Here is a 19,886-nt window from a genome sequence, read left to right as displayed (position 1 = left end):
TGCAGATGGTGACTGCAGCCATGAAATTAAAAGACGCTCACTCCTTGGAAGAAAAGTTATGACCAACCTAGATAGCATATTCAAATAGGGACATTACTTTGCCGACTAAGGTCCGTCTAGTCAAGGCTATGGTTTTTCCACTGGTCATGTATGGATGTGAGAGTTGGACTGTGAAGAAGGCTGAGTGCCGAAGAATTGATGCTTTTGTACTGTGGTGTTGGAGAAGATTGAGAGTCCCTTGGACTTCAAGGAGATCCAACCAGTCCATTCTGAAGGAGATCAGCCCTGGGATTTCTTTGGAAGGAATGATGCTAAAGCTGAAACTCCAGTACTTTGGCCACCTCATGCGAAGAGTTGACTCACTGGAAAGACTTTGATGCTGGGAGGGATTGGGGGCAGGAGGAGAAAGGGATGACAGAGGATGAGATGGCTGGATGGCATCACGGACTCGATGGACATGAGTCTGAGTGAACTCCGGGAGTTGGTGACGGACAGGGAGGCCTTGCGTGCTGCAATTCATGGAGTCGCAAAGAGTTGGACACGACTGAGCGACTGAACTGAACTGAACTGAACTGAAAAGAACTCAAACTCTTGCTGTACAAAGAATTTTGAATTTCAGAATAAGGCTCAGATATGCAATGTATTTTCAATTAGTTCGTTCTTTGATTGAAGAAGCGATTCTAAAAGCATAGAATGTGCCTCCCTGTCCACCCCTGGTACCTTTTCTCCCGAAGGCACCCCAAATTACGAGTGTCTTTCACAGTCTTCGAGAGACACTGTATCCACATACAAGCGTTTACATCACTTAAATAGCTATTTTTACAGAATGCTATTAATAGCTATATACTTTGAGTTTTTCTATTCATATCTTGCAGATTTCTTTATTTATAGATTTATACTATGTATTTCAGACTCTCAGGATCTATCACTGAACAAAAAAGATGAAGCTTACAATCTAACCAGTGAATTAAGCTTAACAAATACATAAAGGCTCTACTTTAAGAGGCAGCAAATATTCTGTAATAAAGAAAAGGTGAGGCAATAAAGTGGTTCAGGATAGCTGTCATTGAAAAAGTGACATTTAAGGAAGGATCTGAAGGAGGTCGAGCAGCTACCGGAGATATCCTGAGAAAGAGTACTGCGGGCGGAGAAAAGACGCTCTAACACAGGAGAATACAAGTGTACTCAAGAGGCACCAAGGAAGGGAAGCTGGTTATCAGTGAATGAGAAAGAAATGAGTAACTGAGTATGATGTCTGAAGAATTAACAGGGACCAGGTCATGGAGGGCCTTGCAGGCCACTGTAGGAACTCTGCAGTGAGTTCCTGGCTTTTACTCTGAGTGTAAAGGGAGTCACTGCACAGTTCTGAGCAGAAAAATTTGTTTTGACTGAATGCTTCAAAACAATCCATCATCCTGCTTGCTGTAATGAGAACAGACCACAAAAGCAAGTGTAGAGTGGATGACTGGCTGCTACAATCATCCAGGCAAGACACGATGGTGGTACAGTCCAGGTCACAGCAGCCACTGTGCTGAAAAGCGGTAGGATTCCAGGTGTAATCTGGAGGTAGACCAAAAATCATTAACTTCTTAACCAACTGGAAATTGGCTATGAGAGATAGAGAGGATGACTCTAAGGCTCTGGGACCAGGTAAGCAGAGGGTGGAATTTGCTACCCACTGAGATACGGGAGCTGTCAAAGAAGTGAGATAGGGGTGGTGTGGAGATCAAGAGTTCACACCTTTTGAATACACACTACAACACCTGAGGCGCACTCTCGTAAGGGAATTCAGTAGAGAGAACTGAACTGCAGAGAAAATGGAGGAAACATACACATACACCATATTCAAAGCCAAGAAATTAGAATAAAAACCAAGGGAATGAGGAAATAGATGCATGCATACACAAATAGGCAGCATACGTGTACCATTATTTATTTTACAAATGCGCTTGTGATGGACATTTAGGTTTTTTCCAATATTCTGCAAGATGAAACAATGCTGCAATGAAACATTTTGTCCATACGTCTCCTTACCCATGTTAACGTGTACTGAAGCATAAATTTCTAAGACATTGAACTTAAGTTAAAGTTTGGAGCTATTGTGAAATAACTCTTGAATGAGGTGATCACAATTTACAATGCCATGGACAGTATGCTTTGTCACACTCTGGAGAATACTCTTGTTACCAAACTCAGAGCTCTGCCAATATTTTTAAGGAAAAAATGGTATTTCCTTTCTATTAGAATTTGCACTTCTAAAATTCTTTGAGTAATTTTTCACATTTTTCCAGTTTTATTGATACATAATTGACAAATAACTGTATAAATTTAAGGAGCACTACACAATGATTTGAGATATATATATATATATATATATTACCATGTAGGGTTTGTTAACATATATCATCAACTCACATAATAGCCTTTATCTGTGTGTATGGTGAGAACATTTAAGATCTGCTCTCAGCAACTGTGAAGTATATAACACAGCAATGTTATTAGTAACGATAGTCACCACATTACACATTAGACTCTCAGACCTTATTCATCAGTTTTTCATATGTTTCCTTTTTTAAAATTTTAACTGAAGGATAATTACTTTATAATATTATGATGGGTTTTGCCATACATCAACATGAATCAACCATAAGTATACATATGTCCCCTCCCTCTTGAATCCCCCTCCCACCTCCCTGCCCATCCCACCCCCTGAGGCTGTCACAGGGCAGGGGCTTTGGGTTATCTGCATCATACACTAAATCTCCCACTGGCGATCCATTTCACATACAGTAATGCATGCATTTCAGTGCTATTTTCTCAAACCGTCCCACCCTTTTCTTCTCTCACTGTGTTCAAAAGTCTGTTCTTTATGTCTCTCTCCTTTGCTGCCCCACGAGTAGGATCATCAGTACTGTCCTTCTAGATTCCATCAGTTCAGTTCAGTGGCTCAGTCGTGTCCGACTCTGCGATCCCATGAATCGCAGCACGCCAGGCCTCCCTGTCCATCACCAACTCCCGGAGTTCACTCACACTCACGTCCATTGAGTCCGTGATGCCATCCAGCCATCTCATCCTCTGTCATCCCCTTCTCCTCCTGCCCCCAATCCCTCCCAGCATCAGAGTCTTTTCCAATGAGTCAACTCTTCGCATGAGGTGGCCAAAGTACTAGAGTTTCAGCTTTAGCATCATTCCTTCCAAAGAAATCCCAGGGCTGATCTCCTTCAGAATGGACTGGTTGGATCTCCTTGCAGTCCAAGGGACTCTCAAGAGTCCTCTCCAACAGCACAGTTCAAAGGCATCAATTCTCCAGCGCTCAACCTTCTTCACAGTCCAACTCTCACATCCATACATGACCACAGGAAAAACCATAGCCTTGACTAGATGGACCTTAGTCAGCAAAGTAATATCTCTGATTTTGAATATGCTATCTAGGTTGGTCATACCTTTTCTTCCAAGGAGTAAGCGTCTTTTAATTTCATGGCTGCAGTCACCATCTGCAGTGATTTTGGAGGCCAAAAAAATAAAGCCTGACACTGTTTCCACTGTTTCCCCATCTATTTCCCATGAAGTGATGGGACCAGATGCCATGATCTTCATTTTCTGAATGTTGAGCTTTAAGCCAACTTTTTCACTCTCCTCTTTCACTTTCATCAAGAGGCTTTTGAGTTCCTCTTCACTTTCTACCATAAGGGTGGTGTCATCTGCATATCTGAGGTTACTGAGATTTCTCCCAGCAATCTTGATTCCAGCTTGTGTTTCTTCCAGCCCAGCGTTTTTTCTTATGATGTACTCTGCATATCAGTTAAATAAGCAGGGTGACAATATATAGCCTTGATGTACTCCTACAGACAGGTGTTAATATTTGATATTTGTCTTTCTCCGACTTATTTCATTCCATATTACAGGCTGAAAGCCAGTTCTTTTCTATGGAATAACTGTTCAAATCTTGTGTTAATATGTATATTGGCTGCCTTCTCATTGATTTGTAAGAGATTTTTATGTGTTAAAGAAGTATTCCTTTGCTATATGTACTACAAATATCTTCTCCTATTTTTAGTTTATGTGTTAGTATAATTGTATTTTTTTTTTCATTTAAATTTTTCATCCTTCTAGAACTAATTTAAATGTAAGGTGTGAAATATAGCCTCTACTTCATTTTTTCCCAAGTAGTTAGCCATCTGTACATATATAATTTATTAAACAATAACAACCTTAAAAAACTACTTGAATACAACCTTACCATTAAGTATTTTCAAGTACTTTTGAACTTTATATTTTTCTATTAATCTATCAAGTAACTGTTAAAATCAAGCTCCTTTAACTACTGGAGAGTTATTATAATTCAATATTTCATAGGCCCAACTCCCTCTCCCATATCTGGGCTTACCCTAAATTCTTTATGGCTCAGCGGTATAGAATCCGCCTGCAAGGCAGGAGACTCAGGAGACACACATCCGATCCCTCTTCCACGTTTTATTTTCCTACAACTTTTAGAAATTGACCCTTGAACAGCACAGGTTTGAACTTTGCAATCGCATTTTTATGTAGAGTTTTCATTCAATAGGTCCTGCTATACTACACGACCCAAGGTTGGTTGAGTCTGTGGGTGCAGAACTGGTGAACTCTGATGCTCATGGTGCATGCGTGTGTGCTAAGTCACTTCAGTCAATGATCACTGGGAAATTACAGGTAGATTTTCAACTGCAGAGGGTTGATGTCCCTGACTCTCAAGTTTTTCATGGGTCAACTGTAGGGGGTTTTTTAAGTTCTTTTTAATGATAAAGAAGATGTAGTACATACATATAATGGAACACTACTCAGCTATTAAAAGCTATGCCATGCACAACAGCACGGATGGACCCGGAGAGGATCATACTAAGTGAAGTAAGTCCAATACAGACACACACATGATACCACCTATATGAAGAATCAGAAAGAGTGGTGTGAACTTATTCACAAAACAGGAACTGACTCAAAGACTTTGAGAATGAATTTATGGTTACTGGGTAGAGAAAGGGGAGGGACAGGTTGGGAGTTTGAGATTGACATGAACACAATGCTGTATTTAAAACAATCAACAAAGACCTACTGTATAGCACAGGGAACTCTGCTCAATACTCTGTAATAACCTAAATGGGAAAAGAATTTGAAAAAGAACAGATACATGTATAATAAAATCACCCTCTGCTGTTACATCTGAAACTAACTACTGGCCCATATGGTCTTGTTCCAAGTAACTTCTGGCTCTCTGGGAAAGATGCGTGCTATCACTATATACTAACACGAAGTAGCACATCCAAAGCAAAGAATATCTATGTGTCTGTCCACCCAATAAGGCCAGTGAAGAGAAATCTGCAGTCAGGCAGAAATTCATATCTTCTGTTGTTTTGTATTTAAGATTGCTTCTCCCCATAAAAATTAATCAAGATATTAGGTTGGCCAAAAAGTTCATTTGGGTTTTTCCATATTCTCTTTCCATACTCTCTCTTATGGGAAAAACTCTATGAATTTTCTGGACAACTCAATAATCACTTGGGGTTGTAGCAGGATAAATCTCACTTCTCAAACTTGAATGTGTGCGCAATGTCACATGACCTTATTTTTGCTAAATAAAATTGAATGTGCCAGTCCTTGTCCAACAAGGATAAGAAATTTGATCTTGCTCATTTTGGGGCCACCGCTTTCTTTCCCTAGGTTCCTATAAATTGGGAGGGAAAGACGGTGCCTGAAGAGTGAGGAGAGATTATTACTCCTCAACCCATAAGGCTTCCATGAATAACATCTCTATTCAAATCCCTCGAAGTCAGGTAATCACAACTTCTTCAGGCCCAGACCAAAGGGTCCTTTCTGAGGCTGGAAACAATCAGCCTCCCAGCGCACCTTGCGCTCTTCTTTTGTGAGGTACTCCATTCCCCAGGGCAATGGCGGACCCTTGTCATCTTCCAGGTCTGAAAGAATTTTCTCTGCCTGCATGCTCTTGCCTGCCCCATGCCGATTTAGGGAGCTCAGGTCAAGAAGACAGGTCAGCTCTGCTTTTGATCCCAACAGAAAACATCCCTGAGAGATGAAAATAAAAGAAATATGACCACTTTCTGGAATAAATTAAAGGGAAAAATATAACCGAAACAAGAATTATCACCAACCTGCTATCTGGTTGGCTGTGGCGAAGGATCTCCTAGTGCAGGATTCTCCAGGTGGTCTTTACTCTCCCCCCTGGCTGGGCACCCTGCTCCTTCATTCTGCCTGTCTACTCCCCTCCCTTAATTTCTCCCCATGGCACTCATCAACAGCTAACACAATGTATCTTTCTTTAAAAAATATGTTAACTGCATGTCTCACTCCACTAATTTAAGTCACATGACAGCATTTAAATTTTGTCTGTTTTCGATGAATTCTGAGCCTAGAATCAGTGCAAGTAATAGGAGCTCAGTAAATATTTTGAGTATCATAAATAGATATTTTTTGTTTATGGTGGTATGAGCAGAGCCCACACAGAAAATTGGGGATGAAAATAAAAGGTTGATACATTTTAATCCTGAATTATGTGATTATCCCTAGGACAGTAAAAGAAAAATGTATGAACATGACGACTATCTGGCATTATAATATGGTGATATTACTTCTTTTTAAAAGTTTATTTATTTATTTATTGGTTGCACTGCCCAGCATGTGGGATCTTAGCTCTCTGACCAAGCATTGAACCTGCAGTTCCTGCATCGAAAGCTCGAAGTTTTCACCACTGTACTACTAGGAAAGTCCCTGATATTACTTCTAAGATGATGTTAAACTTCATTTTCTTGTAAGAATTCAGATCTGTACAGTATTTTATGAACCACTGATTTATCCTATGATATTAATATCATTTTTTCTTGAAAAAACAGTGTGTCTAATTTCAAGTACTTTAAGTGTTATGCAAAAACATAGTGCCTAATTTTAAAATTAAGTTCAAGCAAATCTTCTTAATATGACCTATTTGAGAGGATAGCAGAGCCTCACTAAAATCCTATAGATACCACATAGTAGCTACTATCCAATACTGTCGATTCAAATTTTGATGATATTAATAAAAGTTAGCTGTAAATATAAGTATTTATAATCTATAAAATTTATCTTTCAGACACAGTGTTGAGAATATATTAAAAATCTGGAAAACTGGAATCCTAAGTACTGAGACTGTTGTATTGGATTTTATAAATTCATTGAAGCAGCTTTAAATACTGACCACTACCTTACTATTTTATTACTTTAAGTTATAATATGTCTTTAGAAGCATGAGGGGATAAGTCATAGACTTTATAACCTAAAGAAGTACAAAATAATTTTCCTTTGACATGCATCTCTCCTAAATGTTTGGGGACCAACACCGCCACCTAGTAAAGTCCTCTGCCTAAGGACTTCTGTTGACTGTTGCTGTTTATACACTCAAACTCCAGTGTACCTCACTGACTCAACCCGTGGTGCAACATCTATTTCCTATCAGGCCAAAGCTACTGTTTTCACTTAAAGGAGTTCAGTAGGAAGTTAATCATAAGGACATCTTGTCTTCCTTAAATTGGATTTCTGCAACAGCAACCAGCAATCTTAACAGTAAGAACATTCTCATTCCTCTGATGCCAACTAGAAGATAGTCACAGGAACCTTTGTCCACCTCACATGCCTGGGCTTTGTAACACCTGCCTCCTCTCTTACCTGACATCTTTAATACAGGTTCTGGATGGTTTAGACAGCTCATTCAAATTATTGAGCCCTGGAAGCAATAATGGTTTCGAAATCATAAATAGGAATTTGCTTACTCTAACTCAGCCAGATTTTAAGATCAAAATAACTTAGGTCTCCCACATCCAAAAAAACCTAAAAGTATGAGCCAGTTGACCTCCCTTCCCCCAAAAAAGTTCCAGCTCTGTTTAGTCTGATCCCTTACATCAACTTCAAAGATAATACCAAGAAGGCAATGAGTATTAGGGGAGAAATTAGGCAGAAAGGAAAGAATAAGAAAATGTGACAGTCAAACCTTTAAGGTGATTCCATTACTTGGTTTGACACATGCCTGAGCAGGCCCTGAACTTTGGGGAGGGGGAGGGGAAGGAAGTCAAGCAGCTTTAGGTAAAATAGCCCCAATGGACAAATTAGGAAAACCACGGGCTACCAGCTAAGCTCTTCATTCATCTAGACTTTAACATGTGTTTTCTAAGTATTTTGAATATCTAAGGTTTTTTCCTAACAAGATGGATAAACAACCACTGTGTGTTGTTTTAAAAGGAACCCTAGTCTAACATTCTGGGGCTTCCCCGGTGGCGCAGTGGTAAAGAATTCACCAGCCAATGCAGAAGACACAAGAGACGTGAGTTCAATCCCTAGGTCAGGAAGCTGCCCTGCAGTAGGAAATGGCAACCCACCCCAGCATTCCTGCCTGGGACATCCTGTGGGCAGAGGAGCCTGGCGGGCTACAGTCGGACACAGCTGACTGACTGAGCGCATGCGCATACATCCACACACAGACTAACATGTCAGGCTGGTCTGTTACCTGGGCTGACATCCCTTTTCATACAGTGAATACTTCTGTCATTTAATGTGTAGACCAGATTTGGAGAGAAGAGAGAAAGAAAGAGGCCTCCAGCTACCACAGCAATGAAAAAATCAGTCACCACCAAGAGAGAAACTATTTAAAGGGACAGGGGGATCCAATATCACAGTTTTGCTAAAGATCTGCCTTGCTTCTTTGGCACATGGACTCATAAACACATGAATAAAGCACACCAGGTTCCTCTCTCCACGGGATTTTCCAGGAAAGAATACTGGAGTGGGTTGCCATTTCCTATCCCAGGGGATATTCTGACCCAGGGATTGAACCTGCACCTCTTGCATCTCCTGCATTGGCAGACAGACTCTTCACCACTATGCCACCTGAGAAGACTTAAATTCCACAAGGTAAACACGATAAAAACAACACATGCTTTTATATCTCTCTTCTTTAGCTAATTATAGTAAAGCAGAGCATAACGTATGGGGGGATAACCTGCTATAGACACTCCCCAGGATGCAGGTTCAGGAGTACATATATAGACTACACTGGGTCTTCGCTGCAGCTTGCAAGCTTCTCCTGTTCAGGCGCCTAAGGATCTAGACAGCATGGCTCAGTAGCTGCAGCATGGACGCTTAGCAGCTCCACAGCCTTTGGGGTCTTAGTTCCCTGACCGAGGGAACTAATAAACCTGTGACCTCAGCATTGGAAGGCTGATTCTTAATCACTGGACCACCAAGGAAATCCCTCAGGAATATATACTTTTAAAGAACTCTATAGGAGAATGTGATGATGAGCAAGTTTGGCAAACAAAACTAGAGTAAAACAAACACACAACAACAAAAAAATACCCTGGTATCAGGATACCAAAGTTTGTATTAATAATAACAAATTACTTCTAAGATTACAAGGGAATGAAATAAACCCTAAGTTTTAGTGACAGCCATGCAGAGGACCAAAAGAATCAGTGCACTAAAGGTGAAGAGAGCTGTCACATCTTTGTCCAACTTTGAAAAGCCCTGGCTAAAGATTAAGTTAATTAATCAAGTCGGCTGAATTAACAACAGGAGACCAATAAGGAGGGCTTTGTGATTTTCCAGTTTATAGGTGATAGCTTATTACGAATTTGGTATGCTTATAAAGATTAGAAACAGATGGTCCAAAGTAAACCAAGCAGGCTGTCATATAATGTAAAAATCTGGAACTTGCAGTCGGAAGACCTGGGCTTGAGTCCTAGTTCTGCTGCTCTGTGACTTCAGGCAAGTCACCTAACCTGAGACCCAACTTTCTTAACAATAAACGAAAATCCCATGAGACAGCATACGTAAAAGGTACTTTATAAATTGTAAAGCATTTTTCAAATGTTGGTTATCAATGTCATAAGTGATCAGAATGTAAACATTTATCATACAGCCTCTGCAGTCCAAGAAAACAAGACAGAAACTGTTATCGACAACAGGGAGGGGTTGACTGTGTACTTTAGGTCCAGAGCAGTTCTACTGTTAATGAGCCCATTGGTGTTTCTATCCACTGATTTAGCCAGTGCTGCTCATGTAGTACCAAGTGTCAGGTGTAGTCTGAAGCACTTCACAAAGTTGTTGTTTTGTTTTTTTTTTTCCTAAACTTCCCAATTGCTTGCAAGGTAGGTACTTTTCTCATTTTACACATAAGGGAACTGAGGCACTGAGTTTAGACACTGCCCAAGTTCATAGAGCCAGTGAGTGAAAGAGCTGGCATTCACACACAGGCAATCTGGCTCCAGAATTCATGGGCTCAATGACTATAAAATGATATTTCACTAGAAGGTGATATCACTGCACAAACCTCAAAGATGATGTTATGAAGAGCTTGAAGGTCATTATCATAAGAAATAAATTGTGTTGAAAATGATAGGAAACTACCATCTGGCATTTTCTGTATCGGGTCATATTTACATTGCTTAGGAAAATTTTTTTCTAGGATTATTAATCAGTAGTTACAAACTTAAATCACCACTAGATACACAGTTAAAACGGTAAATTTTACATTACATGTATTTCATCACAATTAAAAAATAAAAACCTTAATTTTATTTATCATGTACAAGTTAAAGCATCTCACATACTTTTATCTCAAGCTGTAGAATTTTTAATCCACAAAACTGAATGTATCCCTAAGTCCATAGCAGGTGGGCATATACACATTTCACTGCTAAACTGATAATGGGGCACCCCAGGTGGCTCAGTGGTAGGGTCCTCCTGCCAAGCAGGAGTCGCGGCTTTGATCCCTTGATCAGAAGGATCCCCTGAAGAAGGAAACAGTAACCCACTCCAGTATTACAACAATAAAAATGATAGTGAAGTAGTAGCAATATATCGATAAACAAACCACAGGAAGTGAGTGTTGGGTCAACTGATCACTTTTAAGGTCTGTGAAATCTCCAGGGCCACTATCTCCCAGGGTTCTGGCCAGGCTGCCTGCTGAGGCTGGGATGTTAAATACAAGAAGGAGAAAGGGTTTAAATCAGTCATGTGTTCATTTGCTCTGATACCTAAAACAGTCAGGCTTGGCTTAAAGGATCTCAAGACCTAGGCCTAAAAGAGTTAACATTCTTGGCTGCTGTTTTCTACTCCACATTTGCTTGTTTTTTAGGGAATATGTGTTTGTGGGAAAACAAATGTTGTATTTATTACAGACAGATGCTCAGATTCTATTTAAAAATAGAATCACACAAGCAGGTGGGACAGCCAGGAGAAGAGGATGGTTAAATATGTGACACAATCAGCTCATATACTGTGTGCGGAACAAAATGGGAAGCAAGTGGTAATTCTGGAATTTATTTTCAAAGTTAGTTTAATCTGTACTGTTTAGGGGGTTTTGCCTGAGATACAAACTGTTCCCAGTAATTGGTCAGAAGATACTTTTTTTTAAAGTGGAAAAATTAAAGAAAAGAGAAGTTAATATATAAACTGTAGACTTTCAGTTACATGGTTTTGAGTTTTGGACATCACCATTCCTTGATGGAAGAATGCATCAAAAAGTTACTGTGCAACTGTTTACTAACTTAACAACCTCAACAGAGACATCTCATTATACGGCAGCTTTATTTCATAAGGGATTAAATTACTCATAAGGGATTAAACTACCTTGAAGACAATTCAGTGAGCCTTATATTTTGGTTTAAAAACAATAATCTGACTCTGGTTTCTTTAACAGAAAATAAGCACTTCTCGAAAGCTGAGAATTCCTTAGGAAAGATTCTTGCTGTCTGCTAAGGAACGTGAGAAATCTGGCTGTCGCTTAATACATTTTTCCTGCATTTGATGATGGGAAAGGTAGCCCACCTGTTCCTTCCTTTATCAACTGAGTAAAGTTGGTCATATTATGTGGATTTGGACTTTTAACTTCAGTACAAGTTCACAGCTCTCTAAATTCATAAGAGATGAAGTTGAGAGATGACAGAAATGAATTCAAGAGTTTATTTGGAGCAGCAAAGTCAGCATATACAAATATGACTGAATCAAAGAGACAGAACAGAGATATAGGAAAAAAAAAAAACGGGTTTTATTCAGTTGCAAAGAACATAAGAGATAATATTTTCTAGTCTCCTTCCAAATTCCATCAAATAAAACTAAAGTATTCTTGAGGCATTGCTGATACTGGGGACAATTCATTCACCAAGAAGTCAGATTAAGAAGGCTCTAACCTATCTCCAGCTCTCAAGAAGTCTCACCGCTTTTATTCACACTAAAGTAGAAAAGCACCACAGCAACGACCACTTCCAGTCGTGCTGAAAAATCAAAGAATAACATGATCACTTCGCCCTCAGTTCAGTTCAGTTCAGTTGCTCAGTCGTGTCTGATTCTTTGCGACCCCCTGAATTGCAGCACGCCAGGCCTCTTCCTATCTCCCTCAATTTTGGGGAGGACCATATTAGCTGATAAAAAACACTAAAATCATGTTATTTTTTACATAAAATCTTAGTCAGAAGAAAAGATATTTTTCTCCACCTTACTGTTCTTGGTAAATTTTTCTCCTGTAGATGTGGGTTTCCAGGAAGAGGAAATAAATAATGTAACTTGTATTTCACCTGTACTTCCAATGACAGTATGAACTAATGTTTATTAAAAGCCTACTATATGACAAGCACCATGCTAAGTGCTTTACACATGTAACCTCAGCTAACCCTATAACAACTCTATGAAGCATCTACTATTATAACTTCCATTTTAAGGTGAGGTGTGTGGGACTCGTAAAAGGTAAATGACTTGCTTCAGGACAGATATCTAGTAAGCAGACAGCCAACCTTCAAACCCAAAGGACTTGGCTCAAGAGCTTGCCTTTTAATCACTATGACAACTTCATTCTCCTAATACATTTCTATGAGTTTTCTTGGCAGATTATTTACAAATAATTCACAGTTATAAAAACATGTTCTAATTCCCTTAAACTTTCTTCAGGTCAAAAACTAAAGGATGCTTAGAAAACAAGCAAACAAACAAAAATCTTAATCCAATAATACTAAAATTACAACATATTTTATACTAAATATGGAATCAGAATGATAAAAATGTGCGGAGAGTTTGGTGGCTGCACAGCTCATCTGCCAACAGGAACATGGTGCAGAAACACACGCACATATGCACACCTCTTTTTCTGGCAAATGTGGCTTTCCACAGAGAGCAAGCTAAATAAGTTCGTATCCTGTTTTACTTCATTGCTCTAAGAGCAAAATGCTGCCTGATGATCTAGTTATAAACTAATTTGCTAATCCTTTTTAAAGACTACATTCTTAGAGTTTGAATCCTAATAACATCTTAGAAGCACAACACTTGCTCAAATAGATGCTAATCTAGACATGTCAAATGACTATCACAACGGTAATCTGAAAACAGAGTTCCGCTTGGCCACTAGTCCTGCAAAGGGGAACATCCAGCAGCAAATAAAAAGATAAGTCGACCAGAAACTGCCATCATTCAACATGCACATTAGGGTTAAAAGGTGAAAATGTTCCTCGTTTATTAGGTGCAATGTGGAAAACATTCAACAATAAATTAGGCTGATGCTTAGGCGTATGCAAGCTGCTGGTAAGGCATAAACCAGAAGAATGGACTTTGGGGTTAGACACACTGGCACTAGTCACTGCTCTATCACCTAGCAGCTGTCTGGCCTTGGGTTAGACACACAGCCTGACTCAGTTCCTGCCATATACCAACAGTGATGATGCCTGCTTCACGGGGTTCCCGTGAGCCTTTAAATACTACATTTATTATAACAAATGTAGTACTTTATTATAATATGTATATATAAATGTCTTATATATACACATTATATATTGTTCCATTATATTATTATAAAAGGATCCACCCAATCCCTGACCTATGGTATGGGTTCAAATCCATGACTGCTATCTAGGGGCCTGTTTAATTTTTAGAGTCATTGCAGTACATGTTGACCATCAGAGCCCTCCACTGGAGGATATTTACTGGACCAAATTTACAGTCAGTGCATCATGACTGTTGGTAATTTCTATCCATATGTTTATCATAATACAGAAAAGAAACCAAAGTATTTGATAAATTACTATATGTGCTAAGTTGTTACGGCTGTGACTGACTCTTTGCAACCCTATGAACTGTAGCCCACTAGCCTCTTCTGTCCATGGGATTCTCCAGGCAAGAACAATGGAGTGGGTGGCCAAGCTCTCCACCTGGGGATCTTCCCAACCCAGGGATCAAACTCGCGTTTCCTGAAGCTCCTTCACTGCAGGTGGATTCTTTACCACTGAGTCATTGGTGAACCCCCTAAATTACTATAGGTTGTGTTATTTCTATTTACAGACTGGGAGAAATTAAGAGTAATGTGACCTCAGTCATCTGGCCCTATTCTGAGGAGTACTGAAGCTTCAGGAATGCTTCTTCTAAAGATACAGGTTACAAAGAACTGTAACACCCTCTCTGCTATCATCAGTGTATCTGCCGGAATAATCCTAGGGACTTAACATAAGGCCAGTTTATTTCTTCTTCACACTGCACATCTGTTATTTGCTGGCAGTGGAGGCCTTTGCTGAGAGTAGTCCAGGGATCCAGGCTGAGAGAGCAGCAAACCAAACTTTCAAACGTTATCAGTCATGGAGCCACAAGACAGAAGTCCATAGGATGTTGCACTGGACACAGCCATGTGCTCAGATATTCCTCACTCACTCATAACTCTTTGGCCTCACCCTGCACAAGAGTATCAGACTGCATCTCTACTTTATAACAGGGAGGCAGAAACCTGGAACATTTTGGTGAACAGTATTAATGACTACCCCAATCAGGAAGCAAAATTCTAGGAGTTGCAGAGCACACGTTTAACAATACTGCATTGCTCCCTCTTCATCTGTCTGCAAAACACAGGCAGCCCCACATTACAATGGGCAAATACCCAAATGACATCTAGTACCCAAAGAAGTGCTTGCACATCTACAGGTATACCCTCCACAGAGAAGACAGCAGACTGTTGAAATACATGGCCAAAAAACCCACTCACATCATGGACGAAAAAAGCTAAATTTTACCACAAGAGCCTCCCAGCACCAGCAGTGCAACACTTACATTTTCTTGGCAGTATAAATAACCAGAAAAGTGTAATCCAGGCAGGCATTGGTAAGAGTACATTATTTATGTCCAGTAATAACCTATAAGATAGATGATCAACTAAAACATGCTATAAATATTACACTTAAATTATACATCAGTTTTATCAGTAATGTCTATAAATTATGTATAGTGTTGAGTAACCAGTATGACTTTAAAGCTTTGTTCAGAAAAACTCTCATTTCTGGGTTAGACAGGTGATGCAGTCAGCATCACCTCCAGGAAAACCACAGTGAAAGACCAACAAAGGAAGTAGGAGAAAGGCGCCCTGTGAGCCCTGACCACAGTTACATCACTGCACTAGCAAGGACTTCTCAGGTGGCTCAGGGGTAAAGAAACCAGCCAATGCCGGAGAAGTAGGAGATGCAGGTTCGATCCCTAAGTCAAGAAGATCTCCTGGAGGAAGAAATGGCAGCCCACTCTAATATTCTTGCTTGGAAAATCCCACGGACAGAGGAGCCTGAAGGGCCATAGTCCATGGGGTCACAGAGTCAGACACGACTGAATGACTGAGCGTGCACACAGAAATAAACCAACAAAACTCTGCTGTCTCACGTTGAGAAAACTTGGTCAGTGCTTCTCTCTCTGTCTCCCTCTGAGACGCACATCAGATCCATCTGAGGGCCCTGGCCTTAACCCAGGAGCTTCTGAGTTAAGTGACCCAGTAGGATACAGTGCTAGCACCGCTGTGTTTGGCTGCTGTCATCACTCTATAAAGCCTTCTAATGCAAAGCCACGCTTAAGAAATGCTAAACTAAGGCATGCAGTCTGTCGAGCAAAAGAATAAGTTTGCAAATAATGGGTTCTGCAGACATGGACCTACTAAATATAAAAGAAAAACCGTTTGTGCTGATTGAGGAATGAACTGTACTCCACGCATTACCTCTGACAGTCATCTAGCACATGTCATGTCTATATTCTCTGAGTAATTACCAGAGTGACATGTATTCCGAATATATACCATAAGGGAATCACTGTTTTTTTTTAAAAGGGGGGAGAGGATTTCACCTATCTTTAGATTACTGATTTTCTAGTAAATGAAAAAATAAACTATATGAGTAAACTAACATAAGTTACAAACACAGAATCTAAATGTGGCCCCAACTTTCTTCTAAGATATATCGCAGTGCATCGACGAGCAGTTTTATTTAGTGGGGAAAGTTCACCAGCCACACATTCATACACATATTCGTTCACAGTGACAGAGCTCTGCTGCGCTTTCAACAATGGAATTAATGTCAGTGGTCCCATAAACATAGCAACTTTCTAGTGACTACCAAAAAAAAAAAATGCAAAAGCCTAGACAAACATGAAGTAAAGGAGAATAGTTAACATTTTCAGAATCTAAAATGAAAAAATATTTTATTTTCTCATAAATGCATATAGTATCTTTATAGAAGAGTTTATTTCTCTCCCACCATAAAACACAAAATAGATACAATCTGCAGTCAGTGAAAACTCTGAAATAGTATTTAATCACTTGTTAAACTAAGCTGATACAAATAAGGAGAAACTAATGTTGAAATAATATATGAAGCAAGCTGTAGTCGGTTTGGGCAACGAGAGCTACTCATGCTTATCACTGTTTGTCTGCTTTTAGAAAAGGAGCTGAGATGGTTACGTGTAATGTGCTACCGTTCTCCATCTCTTCTACAAAAATCCTGAAGAAGGCCTATATTGTTGAATACATGTTATTTTCATGTAAGTGGTATTTTTATGGGGGCACAAGTGTGAATTTAGTATCTGGATCAATGTAGTGCAGTGCAGAGATACCATCTGGGGAGGAAGGAGCCCCAGTGAAGAGAGGACATAATGCATTAAATTCCTGGAAAGTCTAGGCAACTGAAGTGCAGGTTGGAGTCAGTACTATCTCCATCTCCAAGGGACAGGGATATCTCAGTCACCCCTGGGTATTACGTAGTTTAACATTATTCATTTTGAAATGATTTCTTATACGGATGACTTTTGACCATTTTCCTTTCATGGTTGTCACCATTTCCTGAGCTGACCTCTTTCTCTTCTGCTCCCTGATTTTTCACTGGAATAATGAAGTGTCAGTCATCTGTGAGTCTCCTTCCTGGCAAGTGGAGATCCTTAGGTAGCCAGCAGTAGGGGATCTGAGCCCAGCAGGACAGCCGGGCGTGTGCCAACTGAGGTAAAGGGAAACGAAACTTTCAGTCTTGAGAGAAGAGACTCACAGAAGAAAGCATTCTCCTTTTATCAGCTCCAAGAAAGGACAGGAAGAAGAAGACACAAACAAGAAGCGAGTAAGAGATAAGAGACTATAGGTAGGTACTGTGAGTCACAGCAGAGGCAGGCGCCTCCCCAGAGTCCATGGGTGCCCAGGCAGTTACTCACCCAGGCACCAGAGACATGGAACAAATGCTGCGTTTTTTCTGTCCTCATTCTTGCTCTAGGAACCTGTTTAATTTAAGCACCCTGAATTCCTGGTATTTGCAAAATTTTCTAAGTTTGCTTTAATGTTTTCAGACCTTATTATGGGTTCTTATTCTTGAGTTTAGTTTTGTTTTGTAGCAGATTTTTCCCTTGTCCCAGGGGCCAACGGTATGCTCACTGGAATCAGACTACTTTAATTTATCCTGACAGAACTCAAATCCTGAGAGTAACACTAGTTTAGACAACTAAAAATACACATTGATTTTTAAAAATTTATTCATTTTTTAATGAAGGTTAGCTGCTTTACAGAATTTTGTTGTTTTCTGTCTACACTTTGATTTTTTACATATGTTTAAATATAATTTTTGAAGAATGTTCTGCTCTTTATCACACTTGTCAAACATTTGGGACTCTAAGGTCTGCTCCATGAGAAGCTGGAAGGCTTCTGTATCTTTTAGAAAAGGGGAGGGGCAGAGAGGGAGAACATTCCCCTCTGTCTCCTGAGGGTGTCAGCAGAAGTGCCCAGGCAACAAGTGAGCCGAGAGGTGCCTCATACCAACACGACTGGCTCACAGCCACCAAAAAGGAATGCACGTGGTGTTATTCCACACAAACATTTCTACTGAATCAGCCTTCCCTACCCACTGCTTTCAAGCTGAATGGAACAAAGATACAGTATGGTCAGAGATTCAGTAAAGTCCATCAGCAAGTACCTCAAATTTCCACAGGTTTACTTATACTGTGGACTAAATGGCATGTCTTAAATGTACATACATTTTTATGCATATCTGAATATATATATACTTCTCACTCTATAATAGGAACATCCAAATTGAGTCAAAGGCATTCACACTTTTGATATCTACTTTTTAATCAGATTTCTAATGAAAGCATAGTTTACAGATGAAAAGTTTCAGTATTAGAATACAGATATGGATAATTAAATTAATTTATAACAACTAAACCAAACCCATGAAAATAGGTTCAATTCACTTACTCTCATCAACTTGAGAGTTCAGTCTATTCATTAATTATAGACTGTGATTTAAACAGTTTTAAAAGAATAAAAAAATACTGAAGGAGTTAGTATAATGAAATATTCTGTTTGAAATTTGAAAAAATCTGGTTGCATTCCATAATTAATCCTTCCTGTGAGCTAGGGCTATAACTTAAGAGTTTTCTCAGGAGAACTGAAAAATTATCAAATGATAATCTTAAAACTGTTTCAAAAGGCAATTATGGAGAGCGCTCTGTTGATTTATACTATATAGCCATTAGAGAAATAAAATTTAAAACTACCTCATGGCTATTTTTATATTCATACTTTCTTTGAAAAGGCTGTTTTAAAAATACCAATATTTGAGTTTAAACAAATAGTACATACTATTTCGTTCATATAAACATAAAAGTAAAGAACTATATACCTTTTAGGATATGAGAGAAAATAGTCATCATTAAAAACAAGCAGAAGAATACAGTTTTGACATGACTGTACCTACCTTTAATGTGATACTATAATGTCCAACAAATGCCGCATCTATCCATGATCTCGAATGTGGATCGCCCAGGAATTCTACATGATATTGTTCAACATCTCCATCCAGGTCATAGGTCACATACTTCCCTTTAAAAGGGTCAGGGCAAAGTATCCCTGGCCAACTTTCAAAATAAAATATTTTTAATTATTTTCTTGTTTTAAAAAGGGCAGACATTAATACATCTATCAAAATCATCTGTCAAACTTCCTTCTTTGAATTTTAATAACTTTTACAAATTTTAAATATATTCATACTTCAGTATTTTAAGTAGAATATTCAATTGATACAAGTAATCAGTTGTATCTCTGTAAATATAGAAAGTTTTGAAACAGTCACATACTGAAGATATTCATAAGATGTGAGAAGAAAGAATCATGAGACAAAAGAATGATTTCCAGGGTTTGTAAGAGACATTTTGGCACTGCTAACAGTAAAGTTAAGAGAAAAAGAGTCATCAGATTCACGGCAGGCTTGAATCAACTCTCACAAATTGTAATGATCAACTACTAAAATGGTAACCCACTGACTTGGTAGGAGAGAGCTGGCAATCCATGAACCAGGATGCCAAAGGGGACTGGTGACTCGGGTGCTGACACTGGACATTGTAGTGACTTTGGGAAAAGCAGAAACAAGAGCAGCAGTTCTGCTTTTAGCCTCCCACCGCAGCAGTTATCCTCCCCACCACATATGTTCCATTGGCAGTGACCGAATGGAACCGCAGCATCCTCAATACTGCAGATACTAGAGTGAGCAGCCATTCCCTTCTCCAGGGGATCTTCCCAACCCAGGGATCAAACCGATGTCTCCCACATT

The 19,886-nt window shown here is 39.4% G+C and overlaps 1 protein-coding gene across 1 annotated transcript in view; it reads right to left on the bottom strand.

Moving 5' to 3' along the window:
- Positions 1 to 19,886, bottom strand: part of ZCWPW2 (zinc finger CW-type and PWWP domain containing 2) — a 153,443-nt gene that overhangs the window by 61,383 nt on the left and 72,174 nt on the right. The window contains exon 6 of the mRNA XM_027958145.2: positions 19,035 to 19,194. Within this exon, the coding sequence (XP_027813946.1) occupies positions 19,035 to 19,194 (160 nt within the window). The remainder of the gene's footprint in view (positions 1 to 19,034; positions 19,195 to 19,886) is intronic.

The sequence above is a fragment of the Ovis aries genome, chromosome 19 (genome assembly GCF_016772045.2).
Source record: "Ovis aries strain OAR_USU_Benz2616 breed Rambouillet chromosome 19, ARS-UI_Ramb_v3.0, whole genome shotgun sequence".
NCBI classification, from domain to species: Eukaryota; Metazoa; Chordata; class Mammalia; order Artiodactyla; family Bovidae; genus Ovis; species Ovis aries.
Note: the sequence above shows the minus strand (reverse complement) of the source record. Positions and strands in the feature narration are given on the sequence as shown.